General features: G+C 39.6%; 1 protein-coding gene across 1 annotated transcript in view; it reads right to left on the reverse strand.

The window, feature by feature from the left end:
* Window positions 1–16,694, reverse strand: part of LOC138198527 (uncharacterized) — an 85,377-nt gene extending 68,683 nt beyond the window's left edge. The window contains exons 1-3 of the mRNA XM_069149969.1: window positions 16,542–16,694; window positions 10,789–10,910; window positions 6,032–6,079 (exon numbers count right to left, since the gene is read on the reverse strand). Of these exons, the coding sequence (XP_069006070.1) occupies window positions 6,032–6,079; window positions 10,789–10,910; window positions 16,542–16,599 (228 nt within the window). The 5' untranslated portion in view covers window positions 16,600–16,694. The remainder of the gene's footprint in view (window positions 1–6,031; window positions 6,080–10,788; window positions 10,911–16,541) is intronic.
* Between the last annotated feature and the right edge of the window lie 5,629 nt (window positions 16,695–22,323).

Genomic DNA, 22,323 nt, shown 5'->3' on the forward strand with positions numbered 1-22,323 from the left:
CACTTTGTCTCTATAGCCAAATCTGTTGGTTAGCCCATCTGTGTCTGAGCACTCCTGATCGTTGCATTACTCCATGTCATCACTGAACCAACAGGAAGTCCAGCAGCTGCGAGTTTTGACAGTGTTGCTTTTTTATTGGACTCATGGAAAAGAGGCAGTGAACGATAGAAAGCCACAACACTGACTGTGCTGGAGCTCATAACTTGGGAGGTTTCAATTTAACATTCTCTCATGGGAATCAGTGGACATATTAGCATGGCCATCCAGCTCCCACATTTCAAATGGACACTAGCCAACTTCACTTTCCTGCTTACGTTTTCTAGGTAAAATACGAACTTAACTTCTCCCAAATACAGAATGTTGTATCGAGACTAAAGAGTCTTAATTCGCCAACAGCTGATAACCAACACTGAGTTTGAGAGTTGCTGTAAAAACATGGATTTTTGTTAAAGGTAAGACACTAAAGTCTGTGGTGCGGTATTGGACAAGCAAACATTTATAACATATCCAACTCACCATCAGATGCATAACTCAATCCCATTACCCTTTTGTTTACACTTCGCTCCTTCATAGTGGTCATTAACAGGGTTTTGAGCAAGCAATTTGCCTGCTATGTGATGTTCTTTGAAAAACTGCACGCTAACGCTTTGTCTTCCTCTTTTGTTGTGTTGGTGTTTGTTGGATCAGAAAAGCAGGAATCTTCAGTGTGAGTGAGAAGCAGCAGCACGAGAAGACTGGCAGCTGCCATCTTGATTTGTCTGATGACGTAAACACGAAAGTCGTAAACATGGCAATCTTTTCCCATCATTACCTTGAAAGCAACGGTGGCTTTCAAGTGTCAGTCACCTGCTATGATGGGAAACACTCACCCAGAGTATCATTATAGGTTATATTCAAACAAACACTTTATGCTCCTGTTGAAGTGTCATGAAGTACAATTCAAGACATTAATTGGAATTAAAGAAGGAAAGAAAAGGTGTCTGTTTGAAGAGATATACAGAGCAAACAGCTGTCTGCTGGTGTGTGCCCATTCTCCTGCTGAAGTGGTTCGCGACTAAGCAGCATGTGTGTGTACATGTGCCTACACACACACACACGCACACACACACACACGCACACACGCACACACGCACACACACACATACCTCAAGGCCATGTTCCATTGTCCTGGGAAAGCCATGAGGAGGAATTCCTTTCATGTGTCATCTCCTGTCACAGTACTGTCCTGACAGAGGCTTAGTGACATATGAGAGGCCTCGGCTGAATGTCCTGCTTTTAGTCAAATGAAGTGTCTGGCAGCTGCTGCATTCATCAAAATCAAAGGATAATCTGCTTTCCATATAAAATCAAGTGACGATTAACATTTTTTTTAAAGGGGCGGGGAGGGGGGGGGTAAATGCTTGCACCTTTAAGGAGACACTTGAGAGACGTGGGGGGTGGAAGGTTTGCAAAAAGGTGCAAAATTTAGTGTTGAAGATTTATATGAATGTGATGTATAAACTGAGCTGTCAGGTCCCATGTTCCTCTAACTGGACTGATTTCTCCCTATAAGACTTTCAGTGTCCATTGTTTTTGAAGACAAGTTCATCTGAGCTATACCATTAATTCCTGACATATATAAATCACACAATGGGCACTCTAGAATACAATTCGGACTCCATATAAAATAAGAGTAAGAAATTAAGTTTTGTTGCAAAAACGCTGACTACAATTTTTCCCACTCTTTTCGTTTATATTTCATTTAATGTTTTGGCAGATGCTTTTGATCATTATGGGGGACAAAAACAAAAAAAAGTAAATTATTAAATAGATAAATAAATACTAATAAATTGGTTATCAAAAGGACATGATTAAAATAGCTTGAATTTATTTTATATTTGGATACACCAACTTGTGTTTGGGCTATTTCTGTATTTCTACATTTTGTTTCTGTATTTCACATTTCTTCATTTAGTTTGTAGAAAGACAGGCAGATAGACAGACAAACAGAGAGACAGACAGACAGAGAGACAGGCAGGAAGGGAAAGAGAGATAGACAGACATACAGACAAAACAGATAGAGAGAAGGACAAAGACAGGCAGGAAGAGAAACAAACAAAGAAGCAGAACAAAAGAGTAAAAACAGAAATTAGTTTTTCATCTGAAAAGCTTCTTCAGTTCTGAACTGACTGACCATGACCTGGATGACTGACAATCTTCACAGACACGCTGACAATATGTTTTCTGTCATAATCAGCACAATCAAAGTTCATCCAAAACTCAACCTGCTTGAACCTCGGCTACTGATTTATGACTGCCACATTATCAAGTTATTAACAAACAACTACTGTCAAAGTGAAGCAGCACCACACTGAAGAGTGCACATTCAAATAAAAAAAATGTACAAAAAATAAAATAAAAAATGAAATATAAATTAAACGGCTGTTATTTTGTGTTAAAAGTGCCTCATTAGACCAACAGTCTCTCCTTCTGACCTCGTTTACAACCGAGGCAGAGAGCTCCTTCACAAGTCCCCACCAATGTCTTCTCCATCGGACTCCAATTAAAAGGAGCAGGGGCCATTAGACGGCTCTGGACCTTCTTTTTTTCTATATAATTACACCCTCCTGGATTGACCGAGCACCAGCTAGCCCTCTGCTGTTTGTGGTAATTAGTCCAGAATGTGAGCTGTCAACATGCAAAAATCGTGCCAGTAGGCCCACAATGCCGCAGCCACCCCCACTATGTTGAACAACAAGCACCTAGCCTCGGCCACTGGAATGCATTAACTTTCTCCTCTCTTTTTTTTTTCCCTCGGCGACTCATGTCAAATCCAGGTCCCTCAGAACAAAATCTTAATAATTAACTGGCAAATTTTAACATGATTGCTTCTGACACACCTACTCTGGTAATTATTGCTTTGAGGCCATGTGCTAATGAAATTAATGCATTCATTGCCCCAACAAATTAGCATAACTCATACAAATGGCCCACATTTGAGACACCGTGGCAAAAAGGGAAAACAACATAGAAGAAAAAGCAGTTTCAAAAATAAAAACAAGATAGAAAAGGAACTGGCACATTGAATCTGAGATCATGATGAGCACTGCTTGCTCAAAGACTTAATGGCAAAAGCCTCTTAATGTTAACCAGGGGTGATTGCAGTGATGCATTTCAGAGTGATAGCAGAACAGCACCAAATGATTATTACTATCATCAGAGTCATTGCTGATCTACATATACATCTCTCTTTGGACAAATATGAAATGGCCGTGCCACTGCAGACATTAAAATGTTATTACACTGATGCATTAACTTACTGTTGAAGAGTTCATACAGTAGAACAAAAAATGTTCTCAAACTGCCACAGCTGCCACTCACAGCATTCACCAGTCCTGCCACTAACCCGTGTTCACGGCTGCTTGGTCTCTCAGTGGGACGTCTCTCAGACACTTACTGCTCAGTATCAATTATTGATGACAATGCCATCGGTACAATAGACGACGACAAGTGCAACAGTCAGTTGGAGATGCTGCAAAAGTGCAAGAAATGTCCCCTCGTAGCTAAAATAAGAGCAAAGATGGTTGTAACACCTCTAAAATGTGTTTGCCTGCAGCCAAATACTGTCAGGGAAACAGAAAAACAATGAAAATGGCCTCCGTTTAACCAACACTGTCTTGCATTATTACAGTGAGATGAGAGTCTGCAGGTTAGCTTGACAGCTCACGGTTTGTATAACTTGTCTAAAGAACTCGGCTGGGCCAATGGACGGTGCCATTGCAACCTGCATCACGTTAACACAATAATTCGTACTATTTTATAATCAGACAATCTGCTTATTGAGGTTGTTTAAATATAGATTACGGGGTAGAAAAGTGAGGAAACACCGGGTAAGTAAGTGAGGATGGGCTGTGAATGGGATTAAATGTGCAATTCGCCTTAAGCTGCAATACCACTGACAGCCACTAGAGGTTGACTCCAAAATGCCTTCACAGACTCCCGTTTATAACGTGTGTCAGGAAATACAAACTCAATAATTTTTTTCCACTAATTCACTTAATGTTTTTAGCTAAAGTCACTCCGTCTTATTATTTTTCTGGCGATCCATCTGAAAATAACCCAGTCATTAATAAGAAAATAGGCCTCAAAAAGCTGTGTTTTTGGGGGCGTGCCTGTTTGATTGACCGGCCTGTGGTCCAGTCAGGTTTCCGCTATCAGTGGGTGGGGCAAGTCGCCGGGTTTCCAATCAGATTGAGTCACGACTCGCTCCTTCCCAACTCATTCAAATGTGGTCACTTCTGGCTCCTAAGCGCTCCGAACTAGCAAGATAGCGATGGCCACAACATGAGCTGACAATGACTGACGTGTCGAAATGTCATAAAAGAAAAGGAACACGACATGACAGCATCCGAACTCATGCCAACATGTGCCCCCTGGTGGCCAGGTTGTACTATGACTCATACGACTGTTTATTTTCTTAACCATGGCATTAATTGTTGTCTGTATCAAACAGCAGAGGTATACGATAAACTGTGGTAACTGATATTCTGAGGAAACGCTACATTTTTTGGTAACTCAAGTTTATATTTGAAGGCCAACTTAGTTAGCAAGCTGGGAGCACAGCCAACATATTGTCAAAAAAGATATGATATGTAGCTAGGTAGCTTGCAGTCCCTAATTATTCTTTATCTAGAAAATGACAAGACTACAGCAAGTGTCCACAACGGTCCGAGACAAACGAGCAGCAGGTGGAGGCAGGACCTTAAAACCACGGCTCCACCCCGAGATCACTACTGTGCACATGCTGCTTGCAAACGGCGTCATTAGCGCAAGGTGGCAGCACCCCTTTCTGTGACATTTCGGCTTCACTTTTGGACAATTTGAACTGGATCTTAGGGGATTATATCAGTCACACAGCCATGTCAAGGAAAATATAATTTGTTGGTCCGCTTGGGCCTTAAAATCCTACTCATCACCCTGTTGGCAGATGTGTGTTTCTTCTGGAACAGAAAACAACATCACACTTGATTTTTCTTTTGACCCCACGTGGAAACTAACAGACATTCCTGGATGAATAACAAAAATCACTAGAGAATTCCTGTCAGACCAAACGTTTCATTATACTTACATTGCAGTGGGAAGCTGTGTGCGGATTTGTGTGTGTGTGTGTGTGTGTGTGTGTGTGTGTGTGTGTGTGTGCGCGCGTGTGTGTGTGCTTGCACACACATGATTTCATGTTTAAAATATCTTAAACTCTTGAAAGGTCGTTGTCAAAGTTACTGTGACATTTTCTTCTGCAGACTGGATCCCTCCCACACACACACACACACACACACACACACACACACACACACAGAGAGAGAGAGAGAGAGAGACAGCTAACCCGCTGCTGTAGAGCAAACAATGAATAAAACACTCAGTAGCCAGCTTGTGATGCTTTGACCCACGGCGCAAGCATGAATACATACAACACATCAACAGCATACTTCCTAATCTGAGATGGTTAGTAATGCAGCCACCTTATCCAGCATGCAACCCCATCTGTGATGACACATCAGCTCCACCATTTCATACGAATAAACTCACAAACAGCAGACACAATGTGTTGACAGAAAATTTGCATGAGGAATGTAACACAGGAAAGCATGATTAATTTCTGCTCATGAAATGAATACAGATTTTGTCATTACATGGCTTGTATCCTTTGCCAAATATTGTTAGGCTTCACCCTGCTTTTCTGCAGCGAGTGCTCTGCTGCAATAATAAGGAATATAAGACAGCTTACAGCTCATAAGCAACACAACTGCTGGTAAATCAGCTAAATCACAGAGCAAAACAAAGACCTGATTGCTCATTAGTATTATGGATCTGCTCTGTTTGAATCTGTTTTGTGAGATGCAGACACTGTTTAATGGCTTAAATGGTGTTTGCTTAAATGCCCACTACCTGCATTTCACACAGTAAAGATTAAAAGAATGAGACGTCATCAAATATTTCATTGAATTTGTATATTTCTCCCCTTCTCAAAACATACACACATCAATACACTTACCTTGGCCTCGCAGATGATGCAACGCAGACGGTTTTCACTCCCACTTCCCTGGAAAGAAACAAAATTTAAAAGTAATTCAGTGAGAATGAGCCATCAAAATTGCAGCTGGACTTGCTGCACAATGACACGGATGACAAATCATTTGTTTGTGTTTTAATCAATAAACTATGTTTGTTTGGGAAATGGTATAGTATTTTTTAACCCAAAGGTGCATTATGGATAATATTCCTTATGTATAGTACAGAGGTTGGCCTTGATGACAGGTGGGGTCAACATTTTAGAAAAATAAAACTAAACAAATAACAACAAAACAGAAAACCATAACAAGGCAAAAATATAACGCAACAGAAAACACAACAATTCACAAAAACACAAAGAAAGCAGTTGAATCAACAAAATATAATACAACAAATACAAATCAGAAAAACAGTTCAAAAACAAAAACAAAACACAACAAAACAAAGAACACAGCATTTTAAAAAAAAACCACACAAAACAGAAAACAGCAACATTTAAAAAAAGGAAAAACAACAAAAAACTGAAAACACAATGGTTTTCAAAACACAACAATAAAAGCACAACATTCCACATAACACAATACTGTTGTTGTTTTATATTCTGTTTGCACCTCAGGGCCTCGGTAGTTGCAGTAATTAATATTTAGACATATATATCTGGATGTTTTCTAATGCACACAATAAATGAACCACTTCAGATGACAGAAGTACACATGAAAGAAAAATAATGTTAATAGCGAGAAAAGCATTTGTACAAACACAAACCACAAATCCACTGCTAATATGCATGGCATGTAGGAGCACATTTTGTTAGATGTTAATGGCATATAATTATAGAACACTGCTATTAGGCAATGTGATTTTATAAAGAGGACCATTGCCCCAAGCAGTGTGGCCTGATTGCTGTGAGTGTTGGGCTAATGAATGTAAACCAGGTCTGTTTGCAATGATGAGAATTATCAGCCAATAAGAGAGAGAGGCTGAAGAACAGAAGAGGCTTATTCACACTGCTCGCAATTAAAAGGAAACCTATGCATGCACACAAACTCATTTATCACATATGAGAAACCTATCTAATGCATGTCAACGTTTGAACTCATCTTGTGTTCATCTCATTATGTTTTTCAACTCTTCACACTTTCTTCACACACACTCTATCCACTGAATCAATGCTATATTTAGCTCTTCGCCATCACTTCTTGTGGTTCATTTCAGAGGATTACAAATTCCAAATGTATTTTTTTTGTTTGCAGAATACTCTTCTTATTAACCTAAATAGAAAGAAACCACATGTCTATAAAAAAAAAATAAATAAAAAAAAAAATACATATATATTTATCTGTGGGGATCCCAAAACCTTTTGGAAAGTAATGGTGCACACTGGCATCCTGTATTTTCTCAAGCCTTCGGTGGGCCAGGCAGTGAGGCACACCAGGCCATGCTGGTGCCATACAGTCCTCCCATGCCCTTGTACTTAGTGCTGAGAGGGGTTTCACCCCTCTAGGAATGCACTGCCTATAATGAGGGTCAAGGGTCAAAGTGCTGCCTAGCCTGGAGGCCGGGATCTCCCAGGCACACTCAGTCACTGACTCTGTCCCTATATTTAAATCCTGCCTCAGGACATGTTTTTCAAAGGGCATCTCCTAACTAGTTCCTGGTTACTAATTAGTTTTGTGCCATGCTATTTGTCTTTGGGAACCTGAACAAGGAAGGGAGGAGGGTGGCAAATGAGGCAGTCTCACTGCAGACAATAATCATTCAAATCGTCCTCTGCTGCAAACATGCTGAAGTATGTATCAACAGTTGAAATGAATGCCAGCTCTGTTTTGCTGTGTTTGAATTCAGCATGCCGGCTCTTTAGTGACAACATCTGCGTGATACTGTTGTGACTGAAACTAAATAAGGACGTGGAATTTGCCCTTTTGTTTTTTGTTCAAGCTGTTTTTAGGAGTGGTAACGGTGCATGCTATCACTCCCAGCTGGCTGGCTCTCTCGCAAGTCAAATCATTATTGGATTACATTTTCTGGCTTCATAAAATGCGGTTAAGAGGCACTTTAGACATATGTGCATGACCTGCTTTCCAGAGATGGCTATCAGAGCAAAAGTGACAGGTCAATTGCTGATTTCTGTTCTGTAAAAGGGAAAGGGGCTGCCTACCCTGAGCACTCTAAAAGGTTGCCTTCTCTCTCTCACACACACACACACACACACACACACACACACACACACACACACACACACACACACACACACACACACACACACACACACACACACACACACACACACAAAACTAAAGTAGTCTGCCAGCTTCAGCACACACTCAGCTGAGAGCGGGGTTCTGTGTTTGAGTGTGTGTGTGTGTGTGTGTGTGTGTGTGTGCCTGTTTGATGAGCCTGTGTGTGTGTCTGTATATAATTGTATAGTGGGAAGACACACACTTAATGGAAGTGGCTCTTCACTCTGACAGCTGGGTGGTGCAGATGAAAGGTCTGCTGTAGCATGTTGTCTACCACTTGTGGAGTATCCAAAGAGACCCAAAGCTCACATGAATGGACAGCACAAAAGCAGACACATTTTCTCCTTGATTAATGTACAATGACTGGTGTACAGCGCAGCTACTTACAGATACTGTATGTTATGATACAGATGTGATTATACAGAGCTGGGATTTGTTTATACCTCACATTAAATCAGGCAGCAACCAGAGGCACAGATCTGGTACTTTCCAAAAGTGCATTAGTGACACAGATGAAATGAATTTTCAGTTGATCTGCTCTGTGGCTCTTTACTCAGAGCAGCACTCGTATGGTCGGAGTATGTACTGCAGATTTGGACATGTTCTGACTTCAAGTCCTGGGAAATGGCTTCCACAAACAGTGGAGCCTACATTTCCAATCATGCAACTTGATAGTTTCTCCATCTTGCAAGGTAACTGTCCATATTTTGAAACTCCGTGACTACAGTTTGCAACACACGCTTTTATCTCAGTAGATTTTCTAAACTGGAGCCCAATGTAAAAAGGAAAAACTTGAGAAAACCTGAAATTTGAAGGCAACAAACTTCAGCAAAATTTTGAGTTCATATAAATTAGAATTGTCACTTGTGTTAATTTAGTCTGAGTGGCAGTAACTGTAAAATCTGTTTGCTGTACCCACATTAAATGATTAGCTTGCGAATGAGGTTTAATTCCTCTTTCATTGTGTCATGACAGCTTTTGCTATTCTAATCACCAGTTCTCAATAAAACACATAATGTAGTTCCTTAATTTGAATGAAATACATTTTATGAGAAGGGGAAGTGTCCAAATTAAAAAACCTTCCATATCTGACCATCTGACTCCTCTGAGTCACATTGCGCATCAAAAAACACACAGCGGCTGCCATCATGTGACTTTTTCTCTTGAAAAAATAATATAAGAATTTCTGGAGAATTTGAACCTCAATGAAGTACGTGCTGGGAAGTATATAAAAGTACAATGTTTCTGAATAACTTCATTTCATGACCTCAGTAAACGATTCATTTATTCAGCTTCAATCGTGATTCTAAGTCCTGAAAATTTAAATCGTGATGATAATTATCTGTTTTGGTCTCCACCAACTTTAGGGGAAATATTTAACTCTTTAGCGGCACAAAGCTTCACAATATTCCCCAACTGGTGGCTGCTACTGATGCAGCACTGATATGAGGGGTGAAGCACTGAAGTGAAACTGCTAAAGGAGGCTAAAAAGCTCCAAAGAGTTGAGGGGGGACAGCAGAGTTTTCTCCAAGCTACCCATTTCACATTACACACAGTTATTTGATCCTTTGCTCTTTAAAAAAAAACTACTGTATGATGCTCAGATCTCACGACCATTATTTGTAGAGTCATTATGAATGAACCCCATGTAAGGCAGTTAAACTGTGTAACATCATGTAACATGAACAGTTCATCAGGATATCTATCCAAACAAAGTAACAAGTGCGCTTGCATGCCGTGTGACATAAAAACTCATGCGCGTACAGAAGAGCTTTATTACTTTTGTGGAAGACTGCAGCTGAGGTGTTAAAGTCAGCCGCTAAATTTGCATTTTCACATCAACACACCTCTTCACTCACTTTTTAGCTTTTCCCTTTTATTTCTGGAGAAATACTTGGTACACATTGGTAATTATACACTCTGGCAATTCAGTTCTGGCAGCAGCAGCAGCAGTTTGCTGGGAATTCATGGTGGAAGAGTAATTAGCATGAGCAGCAATAAGCACCATGACCGAAGAGAAAGAGAGATGTATGCCACCCACAGAAATGTACATTTCATCAACTGAGAAGAGTGTAAAGTGATCTTTTGGGAGGAGCTGCACAAAAACAACACGTCACTGACCGCTGTACAACTGCTGATTTGAGGATGTTAATGATCTGTTCTGCAGTCGGTGACCGGTGTCAGGTGTATGATGGCTTCCTGGATTTCTGCCAGTCCATTATGAGGCACTTCTCACTGTCTTAGCCTCTGTGTTTCAACTGTATAACAATGACGTGTTATCACTTTTAGCAACCCTCATTAAAACTAATTGGGATTGCTATTTGAAAGGTAGCTCATTAGGCAGTAATGTTTTGTCTCAATAAGGAATGCTCACACGGCAAACAAATTTATTCACTCTTAGAAACCCAACAAGGACGTTTCCCATTTCGACAAATGGCTGATGAGGAAAAACAGCCAGACTGAAATTCAAAATATCAAGTCATGGAAAAGTCGTTCTTACCCTCTGGATCCATGTGGATAGACACACGTGATGGGCAAGTAAATTCTTGCAGTCACAGAAATTCCTCAGTGGGTCGCTGGCTTGAAGTTCACCGTCCCTGCATATAAAGCACTCGGATGTCTCTGCAGAAGAAGAAGAGAAGATAGAGGTTATGAATGGTTTCACATGGCATCAAAGGCTAATCCCTGATTTGCGTTAAGATTCATATCAAATATTTTCCCATCAATGCTGTTATGTATTTCTTATTGCAGCAGTCAACACACTGTACAGCTCCCTTGAGGATTAGACATGTATTCTGATCCCAGTGGAAATGTGGCAAAGTGAATCAGGGCTTTAAAGGTAATTGTAGCAACTGACATGACAATAAACACAGCGCCGTGCAGGAAAAAATAAAATTATATTTTCTTTTTAATGAATTATTTCTGACCACTAGAGTCTTGCTCATGATTTGATTAATTTGGACCATTGCTAACAGCGCAATAATTTGGTTTACGCCCAGAACAAGAGCTGGATATGGATCTTTTTGTTTTTATTTGGCCATTTTGTTACCTCAGACCAAAGTTGTCTGTAGAGATGCCATGAGTCAAGTCAATTACAGTGCTGCCCCTGTTACTGTTGAAAAAAACCGAAAGATAAAGTTTTACAAGGTAGTTTTACTGTACCCATTGACTTATCAGTCAGATGCAGTCAATGTCCAGAGATCAAAGGTGACCTCAAGTCCATCCTCTACTGCATTATCTCAGGAAAGCCACGAGGGAATTTCTTCAGATGTGGCACAAAAACTCGCACGGACTCAAGAATGCATTTGATTTTGGTTGCCAAAGGTCAAAGGTCACTGTGACATAACAAAACATGTATATTGCCACAACTCCAAAATTAATACTCTTAATCATGAAAACATTTCACACAAATGTTTAACAGGATAAAATTTTGACATTATATATCCAAAATATTAATTTCACTGTGACATCAAAATGTTCTGCAAAAACCCTTTTGTGGCCATTCCTCAACACCAGTACTCATGAATAGGAGGGACAATTGTGACCACATACTTCACTTTTGGTCAAATACTGAATTGGTGACACTAATCTTGGGTGTCCACCTTAAAACGATGGTGACCGTTTAGATCTTCTGTGCCGTTGGGTTGAAGAATTTGTCGCTTCTCTTCAGCAACATCCACATTTAAAACGTAATCAACTTTATTGGCCGAGCATGAGAACACATAGGATTCCTTCATAGTCTTCACAACATACATGAGTCTGGACAGATGTGGACGTAAACTGCAACTTGACTGGTTGGGGTTAGCATCCAACCGCAAGGTGATAATTCTATTTTCCTACTGCTGAGCTATCTTTACTGCTGCTAGCTTTGATTTTATTGAGCTTGCATGGTTTAGCAGGAAGAGGCTGAGTTACATGACCTTTTGGAACTGATCCAGTGGTTTCTGAGTTTACAATAAGCGGCAACCAACAGTGACGTCACTGATTGGTTTGTGGTTTATGAAGCCTCCAGTTTGGATTTTGGCCGGTGGCATTTTGCTAATCCCGAATGGTTGGGAGCAGGAAGTGACCATATTTGGATGAGCTGGGGAGGAGTGAGCGGCGGATCTGATTGGAAACCTGACAATGCTACGTTCCGACCACCGATAGCTGTATTCTGACTGCACCACAAACTTGTCATCCAAACAGACCCGCACTCAAAAACACTGCTTTTTGAAGCTTATTTTCTAACTAATGACGGGATTATTTTCAGATGGACCATCAGAAAACTAATAAGAAGGAGTGACTTTAGCTTGCAAAATCAAAGAGAAATTTTGATTGACTTAGAGTTGTATGAGACCAGTTGAATGGTAGTCTATGGAGCCAGCACCTAGCGGCACCCGGTGGTGTCCACCTCCTTTTTCAGACCCATAAGCTACATCCACTTTTATATAGTCAGTGGTTTACATCTCGTATTTACATGCATTTTTCCTTATCCAGGTAAGTTACAGATCACATATTGATACCAGTTTTAAATAGGGTTTTAATGCCATCAAATATTAGAAAATGTGACAATGTCTAACGCGTATCCCAGTAAGTGGGCACACTATCACATGACTAACAAACTTCATGCACTGACAAAACATTCATGCACATTGAATTCGAAGACGCGAGTACATTTGTCTTCAGTGGATATTTCATGGTTTCTCCTGACTGGTTCATAGAATCTTAACAGGATTCACAAAAATGCGTTGTGACCTGGTGTGTTGCAAGACTGTGTTTGTTAACAGGGTGTAAAGAAGGATCAGGAGTTAGTAATTTGTTACCAACAAAACATTATTTTCTGGCTTCACAACTTACAACGGCTGCTTTGAACTCCCAGCTGAAACAAAGCCTAATGTGTTGCAGTAAAATGATCTGTTGCGGTTCAGTGAGGAGTGGACATAAAAGTGGAATGGAAGACATCATGTGCGAGCTGCCAAGCATGTGGTCCCGGCCCTAGGCTGGGGTTAGCCACAAGATTTATCCATTGTTTTATGCTCCATTGTGCTGCAAACAGCATCTCTGATTTAACAGCAAATTTTGCCAATATCTTTGTCAGTGATGATTCCCAAGCAGGAGCTTTGAAGCTAAATATTGGACAGTAGCTAGAAGCCAGATTTGCTGATTTCATCCCATAGAAACACTGAGAGACAGCAGCGAGGGGTAGCTGTCATCTGTGCGCTCGCCTGAATGTGGGATGAACTGCTGCCTCAGAAGCTCCTGTCTCTTTTGGGCCTCTCGTTGAACCACATCGCTTCAGGTGAAAATCCATCTTCTGAGGAGAAATCTTTTAATCAAAGGGTGGGTTTTTAATATAACCCATCACAATCTGTGTAAGCAGATTTTATTACTGACCAGGCATATATCTCTACTTGCATATCTCCGAGACAAGTTGTAAAAGAGAAACAATATCAACTTTTTTTTTTTGTTTAGTCCTAAATTGGATGTTTGGAGATAAATGTGTGGCAGCCACTTGTTTAGCTCCCTGTTACTGACACCAACCACCTGGCCAACTACTTCCTGTGAGTCACTTTCCAAATACTACCGTGTGTCAAATTTTTTCTGTCAAAATAACTCGGCATGTGCTGAAGAGTTTGCAGAAAATAATGGATCCACGTAGAGACACACCTATAGAGTATGACAGTGCAGCTAACAGGCAGTCTGCGTGATACAGCAGCCTGACCGAAAATATTTCCAAAGTTACTGTGATGGCAGTTTCACCAATTATACCCACAAGTCCTTTTTAACATGTCACTCCCCTGAAATCTCTGCTGCTTTTACAATCATTATCGCAAGCCCCGAGGCACTTCTAGAGCTAAATAACAGCACTGCTGCTGAGAAAATAACTAGAAAACAACATTACAACAAAGATGTAAACATGCGGCATGTCAATTGTAGCCGAGCTGACACGTCTGCGTGATCTGTGACTCCCATAATTAACTGTCAGCCATGTCAGCGTTCGGCAACATTTCACATGAAGGTGGGTGCTCGACTAACTGGCTGAAGTCGCCCTCTCTGCACGATTTAGCAGCTAACAAAACTTCCTCTGTGCAGCAGCAGCTCTGGGCTGCGTTGTTTCCATACAGGGTGACGATGTTATCACAGAGGAGAATGTACCACCACACAACTCTTTCAAGAGCTCTGTTTATGCTACTTGACTGTGTGAAAATGGCTGTAGTTGCAGGCGTTTGTCAGTGATGTTTTAATTCACTGCTGCTAAGTGTCACACACATGAATCACAGGAAAGAAAATGACACAAGGATAGAAGCCATCATCCCCGCAGACACAGTCAAAGAGAGCAGTGTTATTTGGAGTTTGAGACACTGTACGGTGCATTACAAAGTGAACAAATGAGGAAAATGCCAGATTGGGATAATTTAATTGTCCGTTGCATTGCTAACGACCTCATTAACGAAAGAATGATGGGAAATCAGCATGGTCTGGGCGAGGAACTGCCTGTGTGACAGCCATCTGGCTACAATGAGGGGGTGGGGTATGGGGGGAGGGGGGGACTTGTAAGTTAACACCACGAGCATCACAACTTCCAAGTGCGGGCCTAGAGCACCTCTAGATGGAAGCTGCTATTATTGTTTTACTCATTAAATGTGAATTCAACTTTTCTTTTTCTGTTAATTTATTGGATTTATAATTTGCGATTCTAGTCACAAAATGAGATTAGAGAAAATATTAGGAACACAAGCCTCGTTCTGCGACGCACCTTTTCCATGATTCAAAACTCTAAACCTTCAAAAATCCTCGTCAGATTCTTTATCCACTGCATATCTGGAAGATTTAAATATATAAAAGAAGAAAACAAGAAAGGCACAATCGCTCAAAGGTGGATTCACTCAGAGTTTTCTCAGTATTTCAGTACTGGGATTCACGTCTAGGATATGAATGCTTTAAATTACACACCTGCAGTACATTTATAATCTAATAATAATCTGTGTATGAGGATATATTTCATACAGAACCTAGGCCCATATCTATTCAGCATCTCTCTTCTAGTAAAAAAAAAAAACATTTTTGTGACTGGGCTTGTGCAGACTGCAAAAGAAATGTAAAACTGAGGTCCTTGAAATATTAAAAGGCAACAACTTTGCAGAAGTGCAGACTCAAACATTGATAGCTCGTGTATTATATTATATATTACACAGATTTATTCATTCCAACAATCTGTTTTAATGTAAATTAATATAATAACATCAGAGATGTGTTCATTTTAAATGCTATTCCCAAGAGAAGGTGTAGTTTTGGGCACCATTAGTTAGCCTCAGGGTTGTTGTAGCTAGCAGAGGAATATAATGGGTCAAATAGTTTTTAAATTTCCAAAGAATGTGGTTAAGGTCTGTTTATTTGTTTCCATCATGCCTCTACCAATGTGAGAGAGGCACGTGTGGGTGGAGGCCAGCAATCCTCCATATTTCTCTACAGCTCTGTATTGAAATATAACTGGTAAACGACACGGTGTTTTCAGTAGTCTGACGGACTTGATTCAAATCACTTTACTGTGACTGAAAGCGGCAGGCCTGCGTTAACCTACAGCCTATTATTCAAATGGCTTATTGGTAAATATAACAATAAAAATAAAACTGTTTGTTTTGACCTTTAATTGAATGTGTTTATTCTGGTCCATAAGAAGACATACTTTGAAAATAACTAGCAATAGAATGTAATTGATGTACTTACAGCATTTTTATTTAAGATCAACACACAACAATAGGACAAGTAGAAACTGGCTTTTATTTCATGCCATTTATGATACATTAGCATATAGTATTTAAAGTCTTAATAGTAGTTTCCAATTTCACCGCTCCTTCAAAGTACTTTGGTATAAATATAAACTATAAAGATCAATCAATGTATCAGTGGATTGAGAAACAATTTATGTGTGACTATTTTAGAAGACAAGTACTTATTAGGTTATTTTCTTAAAACAGAATGACAGTAATTTGATAAATATATGAGTTTTTCTATGAGGCATGGTTTTGAAGTGACAGAGTATATATTACTTCTTCATAAATCAGGCAGCTATTAAACTTAACATATATGCAAACATGCTTGATAAGATGGGCTGAGGTCTCAGTATTGTAACATCTGGATGGCAGAGAGAGTGGACGTTACCAGAAAAACAAAGACCAACTACTGATTACGTATGAAAAAAATCAACTTCAAAGTCTACTACACTGTATGTTCCTCATGAAATGACAAGCACACAGATACAATACGTACCTATAAACAAACTTCTGCATGACTCTGCAGGAGACAGTGGTTGGTACTCACTGCCCATTTCTCACCCTTGGTAGAGAGAAAACTTCTTCCACCCTCTTCGGAGTATTTGCAGATACCAGCCGTTTCCTCCACTTCCTTTTAACATTCCTCTGTTTTCTCTGTCAGCAAATAAACAAACATTTAGAGACACATCAAGATGTCACGACTGAATTTCACTATTGTATCTGCGCTGCCTCCTACTGCACTAACTGTCAGCTGATAGTTCTGCCTTTTCGTTTGTACGGAAGTTGTGAAAGTGAGCAGCCAACCACAGCTGGATGCTGGAGCACGTCAGGACAGGAAGCCACACAAAGAAAAAAAAAGAAAGCGAACTCAGCAAACATGCAGCGGTGTCTGTCAAGAGTGTTTGAGAACAGATGTTGTGGGCCATAAACTGAGGAATCTAACATACCAGAAAAGTAGATTATTTTTCATTACAGCCACTTCTTTTGGGGGGGGGGGGGGAGGGGCGGGGGGGTGTAAAACTGTACAAGGTTGATCTTGTTTTACAATGAAAGAGAAGCATGTAATGGAAGAGAGTGCTTTCCTAATAACAACACTGTGTTGCAACAACCCATCATGAAAGCTCACTTTGGGAAATGACAAGCAGATTTTGGAATTTCCCTCAACATCTTCCTGACTACGAATATCAATGGATAGTTTGCCCAGTAATGATTGTGATGTTAATTTCTCTCTTAACCAGCTTCATTTTTCAGTTCTCCTACAACTGATTTATGTCTTAGAACTGAGGCTATATGGCACAAAATGGCACCATGAACATTTTTTTTATCACATCAAGACTCCCTAAACTAAATTCCCACAGAGACACAAAGCCAGCATGAGGGCAAACTGTATTTTTGCCTGTCATCACCTTGCTCATGGAATTAACATTAATTAGTGGCAGCTGATATGAACTGCTGCTGTGAAATTGATGATTAGCACAGCATAAAATGAGGCTGAATGTTTTGAACACTGACATTTGCAATTTTGCAATTTTTTCACATTTAAACATTGTAATTTCCATTCTCATATGCAGTTAAATGCTCACTACTGCGCCGAGATATACATGTATAGCAGACAGAACACAGCAAAGAAATGATACGATTTTGATTGGCTTTATTTTAGGTGATACCAATCCATTAAAATATGGATGGATCGCCTCGCAGTTGTTTGCCTCGCCAACCAGACAAGCCGCTGTTGACATCCACATTTGTCTCGACTCATATTTTATACTGTATGTAGTGAAGACTTTTAAGGATTTTTTTTTTTGTGTTCATAGGATTGGCCAATAGAGCTGATTCTGATAGAACCCAAAGTTGTCATAGTAGTAGTAAACAATGCTTCAAATATAAATGTTGTTGCAAAGAAGCTTAAAATTCTAAAACATTCGTCACATACAACTTCAACCTGACACCACAGAAGATCTGTACAATCACCACAGGTGGACACCCAATATTAGTGTCACCAATTTAGTATAAAACTAAAGGTGAAAAGTGATCACAATATCCCCTTATGGCATCGCATTTACAAGAGTGGGATGCACATGAGTTAACCACCAAAATGTAGTGAGTTCATCTTTGAGTCCAACGATGGACATTAAATTTCAGTGACCTTTCACCTTTGGCCACCAACATCTTGCAGTTCAACCAGCATTCCAAATGTTTGTGCCAAATTTGAAGAAATTCCCTCAAGGCCTTCTTGAGATATTGTGTTCACAAGAATGGAATGGATAGATAGAATGAATGCTAGGTCCGACTAACTTCGAATTACTTCCTCCTTTGGTCCAAGTGAACCTGTGTGCTAAATTTGAAGAAATTCCCTCAAGGCATTCCTCAGATATCGTATTCACAAGAATGGGAATACAGAAAGTCACTGTGCTGTTGACCTTTGACCTCTAAACTCTAATCAGTTTGTCATTGGGACCAAGTGAACGTTTGTGCCAGATTTGAAGGAATTCCATTAAGGTGTTTTTGAGATATCACGGTCACGAGAATAGGATGGACATATGGATGGACTTAAGTTAACAAGTCCAAGTACGTGACTTTAGATAAATACTGTAAGGACTGAAACAACTAATGTGTGGCAGTTAGACAGTTCAGTACTTATTCTCAAGGCGTTTTCTCTTGTGAAAGTACCCTGTATACCCTGTGATTTAACTCCAAGTGTTACAAATCTATATTTACCATGTAGATCCATGTAGATCAGCAACTGGTGAAGATGCTGAATTTCTGACTGGCATATGAAGCTTTAGCTTCATTGTTTTAGCATAACATTATGTGTGTAAACCATTGTGCTTATTGAAAGGGGCAGAGTGTAAGAATTAGTGGCATCTAGCAATTCAGGCAAGGCGAGTTTATTTGTATAGCACATTTCAACAAGGCAATTCAAAGTGCTTCACATATAACCATTCAAATCATCAAAACACAAGGCAAAAGATAAGGACATTCAAAAATAATTAAGTTGTAGACTGCGACTAACTGAATGCCTCTGACCTCACCCTCCCCTTACAAGCATGTCAGCGAATCTGTGGTGGCAGAAAAACTCCCAAAAATGCAAAAGGCCCTCTCTTGAACAAGAGTTTGTTTTTTCCCTTGTGGGTGTCTGGAGACTCATGGCAATACAACATGCTAGAAGGGGACCCTAAGAATCATTTTGTTTTCAGGGAATATAAATGATATAATTATCAAAGGCTCATTCTCTGAAAACAAAATGATTCTTAGTTTTAGGTCATTATCCACCACTAGAAACATCGTTATGAATATTATGTTACATTAGGGTCAATAGATCTCCCTAAATCTTCACACTGAACCTTAATTACATTGTTTTAACAAGCTTATTTTCATAGGAGTTAGCCTCAGACAGTTTTCAATCAAAACAAAGCATTATTTTCAGGTGGTAAAATAACACGTAATACGTATACAACGATACCGGCAGCCTGCCTGCTTTTATATAATTAGGTGTGAAATCAAAGATGCACTGTTTCAAAGACACCATTAATTTTGATCTGTAAATCTATCATTTTTACAGTGTAAACTTCATATTGGTTTTGACAGCAAAGCAATACCTTTGCTATCAGCTGATTAAACCAATGCATGTTTTGGCTCTTTGGGAAGGGGGCTGTCTTTCCCTAAGTGTCCGTATGTGTGGTTAAAAATGATTTTACTTAGGCGACAGACATGGTTAGTTATATATAATTTTAATGCCAAGGAAATGTTTCCATCATTATCTTTGTTTGTATGATTTACATTCCAAGCCTTTAAAAAAAAAAAAAAAGACTATTAAAAGCTTTCTAAAAACCCCAAAATCACACAGTTTATTTCTTTGCACAGAAATCAGAAGAGTTCCATACCTTTTCGAACAAAGCACTCAGCTTCAAAAAAACAAAACATGGAGAAGTTATGGGGATGGGATAGGTCTACACTCTGACTAATTAAATGGCACGTCTCCTACTATTCATGAAGAGCACTTATTAAAACAAGCATTCACATCCAATCCACGAGATAAATGACTTACACCAAGTGCCATGAAGCCCATTAAATTGGTTCTTTAGAGATGGATCGGGTCCAAACACACAATCAAAGGATTTCACTGGGATTATCTCAGATTAGAAACACTCAGGGACAAATGAGGAGATGACAGGATATCATACATTGAAAGGATAAATTAGAAGTCACATACCAGACCAAATATGTGATGGGTTTTAGGAAAAAAGACCAGGGGGAGAGATTGAGTGCTTAAAAGCAAGGAACAGCTATTCTGTGTTTAGTAAACCCAATGATACATGGACAATGTAAACCACAGTAAAAGCTTTTCGCTCTCCTTCTAAAACCTCCTGCCATGTAAATTAAGTCCACATCAGGAAAGGAATCAACCACCAAAGACCCTGAAAAGAACGCAAAGTAACTTTATTAATGTTTATTAATGTCCATTTATGATGTTTCTCCCACGCTATGAGACCAGGGTGTTCAAGTCTAACAAACGTCAAGTGGATTTTAAGTCACTGCTCAAAGTGGAACTAAATTCATGTGGCTTAGTCCTTGCATCACGTAGAGATCTTAAAATTCACATATGACACTATATCACCGTGCTAAAAATGATCATTAAAGGTATTTAAATGTGCCACTTATCAGTTTGACCTCGTCTCTTTGAACTGTGGGCAAAAACTTGAACAATTGTTCCAAGTTTTTTGTTCTTAACTGTGTTTTAGCCTTAGAGGAAACAAATATATTGATTATTGGGGATAGCTGAGCCTCTGGCAATTCCTTTGAAAGTTGCAGCTCTACAGAATTTGCAACAAATCAAACCATATTTAACCAAATACATGAGAATTGTGAGCTTAATTTTAAAATCAAATGTTAAAGAGCTCTGCTTTCTTGCATGGTGGATATTTTAGTTCCATTCTAATTTGAATATTTTAAAGTAAAATAAAGCAGGCCTAGTGCTGATAAAACACTTTTCAAGAGGATAAATAATGTAGGCAGTGGTTAATGTTAGCATGTTCTGCTTTGCATATTTTAAAACCAATGAGGACCTCTTTTCTATCGCATTAAATCTGGGCTTTCGCTTTCTTCCAGACAGCAATAAAAAGGTATTCTGGAGGGTTTGCGCATGAAGGAAATGTGACCTATGAACTCAACATAATCTTCCCTGTCTTATGCCCACTTGTTAGGCTCGTTCCCTTTTGTGCTGGTATGGACAGTGGATCGTAATACCATACCTGCACTGCCTGTTAAAAGTTGAAAAGCTCAATTCATCTACTCTTTCATCTTTAATGATGAATGACGTGTCTTTGTGGAGGATTTTATTTCTCCACTGAAGGCTGAAAGTTCACCAGTTCACTCCGTTCGCCTATAACTCTATATTTGGATATTGTACCTTTCATGAATTTTGACAAGAAATAACCGGATGATGATATAAAATGAAACATACTACATTTCAGTTGAAGTGAAATCTTGATTCTCCCCACTTTGTGTATGAGGAAATGTAATGGTACCACAGCTATTGTGCATATTTGTCAGTATGTGAAAAGCAGAAAACTGTTTTTGTACATATTAATGGAAACATGTAAGCGTCACGCATCTGTCTGGATCGCTCCCTGGGCAGTAGGTGACACTTTTTCAACAAGGCCCCTTAACTTTGGTTATCAACTGATATCTTCAGCTCTCTGGTCTTCACAACATTCAGTGTCTAGGACGTCCCATCCTTCTGTTAGGTGTGTGTTACATAAGGAAAGTGGAAGCTAACGAGGAAGGCTAATTAACCTATACTCCAAAAATAGGAGATAACAACATAGCCTTGCTATGTTGCATATTCATTATAGAAACCATTTGACAATAATATAAGATCACTTCTATGAAGAACTTGGAAGCCGGCAAGCTATGCTTACTGGCTTTCCCTTGAAAGGTTTAAGCTAGCCTAGCGTGATAATGTTACAGCAATTCGATTCGATTCAATTACATTACATTTTATTTATAAAGCGCCAAATCACAACACAGGTTTCATGGCACTTAACACATTAAAGTTCTTACAGTGGAACTTTACAATATTATACAGAGAAACCCAACAATACAACAATTCCCACATAAGCTAGGAGTGAAAAAGCTCCTCTTTAGGGGAGAAAAACCTCCAACAGAGTGAAGAAAAACTCCCTCTTGACAGGAAGAAACCTCCTACAGAACCAGGCTCAGGGGTGGACGGCCATCTGCCTCGACCGGTTGGGGTGAGAGGAGAGCAGAGAGAGAAA

This window comes from Embiotoca jacksoni, unplaced genomic scaffold (genome assembly GCF_022577435.1).
Source record: "Embiotoca jacksoni isolate LCO1_2020_lvr unplaced genomic scaffold, fEmbJac1.0.p SCAF_16, whole genome shotgun sequence".
In the NCBI taxonomy this organism is placed as follows: domain Eukaryota; kingdom Metazoa; phylum Chordata; class Actinopteri; family Embiotocidae; genus Embiotoca; species Embiotoca jacksoni.